Source organism: Montipora capricornis, chromosome 13 (assembly GCF_036669925.1).
Source record: "Montipora capricornis isolate CH-2021 chromosome 13, ASM3666992v2, whole genome shotgun sequence".
NCBI lineage: Eukaryota > Metazoa > Cnidaria > Anthozoa > Scleractinia > Acroporidae > Montipora > Montipora capricornis.
In genome coordinates this window covers 25,030,179-25,034,794 of record NC_090895.1, presented here as the reverse complement: position 1 = coordinate 25,034,794, position 4,616 = coordinate 25,030,179, and the positions used below count along the sequence as shown (strand labels likewise).

The following is a 4,616-nucleotide window of genomic DNA, read 5'->3' as shown; positions in this document are numbered from 1 at the left end:
ATCTGTCAAGGAATGACTATTTTCTCCTGAACTAGCACGGTCACCCCCATCCCCCTCTCCTCTCTTGTTAATGGTGTTATGTACTCGTAATAGGTACACGGGAAAAAAAACACGTGAAGCTTCATTTGGAGCCAGACACTGAGTGGGAGGTGATGATGTAGCGGTCCAATTTGCTTACAATTTCTTTGCAAGATTGAGTAATTTGAAATCACTTCACTGAAAGATTTTAGCCCACAAACAAGCAGGCTCACGTTTCAAATAATATTGATTTGCTTTGCTATGCAGTCCTACCTCGATTATCCGGATTTCTCGATTACCGGACTTTTTCTCTCGTCCTAATTTTTTCATGAATATTTATTAGTCATGATCAAGATCCTTAGCTATAATTATTCTTTTTAAACTACAGCGTTGAAAAGTGAAGTGAAGGCGAGTTTGTTTCGCTTTCAAAAAGCAAACTAAAGCAGCGCTTGCACGCGTTTTAACAAATGAAGAACTTTCGAATGAGTTCTGATTGGCTTAGAGTTGCTTTGTTGCTAAGTGAAATTTCACGCTCTATTGGCTCGTTCGGCGAACAAGCTACACTACGTCACGAATGTGTATTCAGGATCATCACGATCCTTGAAAGCGCGGCGGGTCTAATTTGCAGGTCGCAGGTCGCGGGTTGCATTGTTTCACCAATAAAAGCTAACCTCAGGCCTAATTAAGCCTAAACAAAAGTTTTTAGGCTTTAGGTTAGCTTTTATGAATGTTTAGGAGCCAGAGCCAGAGCCTTATTGGATGCCGAAACAAAGGGTTCTTTCGTTCGGTGGTTGGCAAATTTGAATATCAAAAGAAATTTGACACCAATGTTTGTAAACATAAATCTTCTTTATTGTGCAAGTGGTTCTGTCTCTTGTTCCTCTGTAATTAATGAGTGGTGCGCTGTCAAGCCGTTGGTGATGAAGGGCTTCCTTTATATCGTCGTTTTCATCCTTTTCTTTGTCAAGGTCAATTGCTATTCATTATCTCACAATGTATCTTTCTCTCCTTCAAGCTGGCACTATCGTCGATTCGCCGCTTGGGACTTTCGAGACGTCCTTGGCGATTCTCGCGACACCAGCAAATTGCCATCAACAGGTGAAAAACTGCTTGCTAAAACCAGATCAAAAGCCAACAAATTGAGCCCGAATGGCATCAAAGAGGACATCATGTCGGCCCTAGAACGATACATTTTAAAAAATACCTCGTCACGTTCAATACTCATCCACGACGAGGAAAGCTCCGAAGGGCTTCATCAGCTGCATCTGTTAGCAGCTGATCCCCACAACGGCGCCGTTTGTTTAGACGGCTCTCCCCCTGGAATTTACTTGCGCTATGGTAAAGGCAAAGGAAAATCAAAATGGTTTATATTTTTCGAGGGGGGTGCATGGTGCCATGATCGTGACTCGTGTCATGAGCGCTCTAGCACAGACAAGGGTTCGTCAAAAAGCCTAACACCGTTTCTTCGTCTTGAGGGTGTTCTCTCCAGTCAAGCACGTTATAATCCTGGCTTCCACAACTGGAATTCTGCTTTGGTTTGTTATTGCGATGGTGGTTCCTTCACTGGATACCGCCGTAGGCCTCTGAAAGTTAAAGGAAAACTTCTGTATTTCCGAGGTCGGTGCATACTTGACGCGGTAGTGGACGATTTGATTCGAAGAGGAATACATAACGCTTCCGAAATCATCTTAGGCGGCCGATCGTCCGGAGGTCTCTCCGCCCTCATACACGCCGATTACATCAGAAAACGTTTTCGTCGCGTTACAAAGGCGTCTTTTCGGGTTCTTTCAGACGCGGGCTTCTTTCTCGACTCGCCCTCTTGGAATGGCAGCAGGGTTGCCCAATCTGTCTTTCGCCAAGTGCATCATTTGCACAACTCATCCACGAGTTTGAATCGCGCCTGTATACGCGCGCAAAGGCATGATGAGAAATGGCGTTGCTTCTTTCCCGAATACTCCATCCCATTTGTCGAGTCAGCTATCTATGTAGTTAACCCCTTATACGACTCGTGGCAGATTGCATATTTCCATAACGTTCCTTGCATCTTAGAACCAAAGACATGCAACGCTACAGAGTTGTCTCGCATTATGGAATTCAGAAAGAAAACTTTGCGTGGATTGCGCGCTGTTCTTAGCTCGAACCGAACAGGGCTGTTTGGAGACGCTTGTTTTACTCATACGCAGACTGCTATGAAGGACTTGTGGACTAAGATTCAAGTAGATAACGTTACAATGAATGAGGCATTTGCCCAATGGTACAGCGATGATAGGGAGAATAGATTTAGAATTGATAAACCTTATCCAAGTAATCCCACTTGTCCCGATTCCGACGCACCCTGGGTACGCTGGGGCTAGTCAATTCGTTTGTTTTAAACAGAGTTAACTGAATAGAGTGTAATGTAAAGTGCTAGATTTCAATCCTATATGAACCATGTGAGCGTTAGCCCTACTGATGGAAATGGGCCCACACAACCCACGACCTTCGGGTTAGATCTCCGCCGCTCTTGTTTGTTTGTTTGTTTGTTTGTTATTTGTTTGAGCAGGTTGAAGTTTTGGCAGCTATTCAGCTGATGTGGACCTGCTATACCCACCCACCCGTATACACACAGAGGACAGCCACAACACCGGGAACTTCATCCCCTACTCTTCTCGAATAGTGTGTGGGTTCTTTAACGTCTCACAGGGAACTAATGAACATGGAAGTTATTTGTGAGACGGGACCTCCGGCTTATCGTCCTTATCCGAGGAGACTTGAAAGTCTAACCATTTGCAGATGTAATTACAAAGGCAGCACTTTCTTCTCAGTTATTTCAATACCCTGAGTGTTGGTCCGGCTGGAGTCGAACTCACGACCTCCCGCATGGCAGCCCGGTGCTCAACCAACTGATCCACCGGTGCGCGAAGTACTTTGCGAGCAGTACTAGTTAGTTTCTCCTTCGCTTGCCGAGAGAGAAACCACTGCGAGCAACCGTAAGTTTCTTTGAGTGGGCCGTCGTCTAGCTAGCCTCCTCAGCAGACTCTCTTAGGAATTCGTCACGCGTTTCTCTCTCACGAGCGTCTGTTGAAACGAGCCACACATTCCTTAATCACTTGCGGGTTACTTAGGAACCAATCAGCGCTGTGTAGATCTCCCCTGGGAGCGTCAATATCGGGCACCCCAACGAGAATATATTTCAAAACCACTTAAACATACCATTGTTAAACGTATTTTAGTATTTAAACGGTAGATATAGGCATATTATTGTCCCCTAAAAGTTTTTCATCTGTTCGGATTTCCTAGCTTAAAGTCTAGTGATCCGAAAATTATAGGGATCAAAACTTACCTTTTCGAAAATTTCAGCCAGAAAAAAGGCTCCCGAAAATGCTTAGTGACCCTTTTAGGGAAAAAATTCGTTAAAAATGGGCAATTGTACCATGTTTTAGAAGTTCGAAAATCCTAGGACAGGCAGGCAAGCAAGGAATTTTACAGCAAATGTTCCGAAAATTCTAGATCTCAAATCGTCTTCCGAACAGATATTTTACGAAAATTGACGTTGAGTGCCCCTGGTCAATACGTCAACTTCTAGATCTCCTTTGGATGAATCATGAAAGACACGGAGCCGCTTCAAAATATTCCTCAGAAACATTAGGGAGCTTAAGCAACGACAGCGGCGACGGCAACGAGAACGTCATCTCAAAATATAAATCCGCGTTGTTTTAATCGCTTCGTGACTATTTCAACCTTTTTAATATGACAAGGCTGCGGTAGTTCCTCAAAAATGACACTGGTCAGAACGGCGCTTAATTTAGGGGAGAAAATGAAAATTTATCCTCAAGTGCTGACGTTGTTCATAAAACCATAAACTTGGCTATTTCACGTTGTAGTTTTGCTGACGACGGCAAAGAAATGGACAAAAGTGGAAAACGCACGTGCAGGGCGTGCAAAGCTATTGTTTTTGTCCACTAAATATGCAAATTTGTGACGTTCTCGTTGCCGTCGCCGTTGTCGTTGCTTAAGCTCCCCAATTAATTTTGTTTCCTCAGTGGGTTATGCATTTGCACTCTCGCGAGTCAAAATGTGAACGCTTTGCCGGGGCATCTACTAGTAAAATTGAAAGCGCCGTGGAAATATATAAATACGAATACAAATATTTAGTAGTACTGCGAGTGTATTTGAACTGCACGAGAACATGGGAGTTATACCTTCAAGCGCAATGAACGCAACCAGAATAGTAGCAAAAAGAAAGCTTGAAAAAAATCCATTACGTTTAAGCTTGAAATTTTCAGGCTGCTTTTAGCGATGACCGTTTCTAAAAATTGATTTAATGTTGTTGTGTTGCGAACCGATCGTTCGTACTCAGTGTTTCTTCGATTTGAAAAACATAGCAAGCCTTAAGGCCCTGTTTACAAGGAGGGAGCCGGGTAACCCTAGTGCTAGGGTTACCATAGCAAGAGAGTACCCTATCACTCACACATTTCTTCTTTTTTTCATCGACGTGTTTACAAGGCAGCTAAGGTTACTAAGGTTACCCTGGCACTAGGGTAACCCTATCTGAGTGCTAAGGTTACCCTAGCGCTAGGGTAACACTAGCTGCCTTGTAAACGCTCTGCTAGGGACAA

The 4,616-nt window shown here is 43.8% G+C and overlaps 1 protein-coding gene across 1 annotated transcript; it reads left to right on the top strand.

Moving 5' to 3' along the window:
* Nucleotides 1-890: 890 nt before the first annotated feature.
* On the top strand, nt 891-4,443 carry LOC138029057 (uncharacterized). Its single transcript, XM_068876735.1, has one exon. The coding sequence runs from the start codon at nt 939-941 to the stop codon at nt 2,370-2,372; it is 1,434 nt and encodes a 477-aa protein (XP_068732836.1). The 5' UTR covers nt 891-938; the 3' UTR covers nt 2,373-4,443.
* Nucleotides 4,444-4,616: the final 173 nt, after the last annotated feature.

Coding starts and splice junctions, on each gene's coding strand:
- LOC138029057 (XM_068876735.1), top strand. CDS start 939: ATGAAGGGCTTCCTTTATATCGTCGTTTTCATCCTTTTCTTTGTCAAG.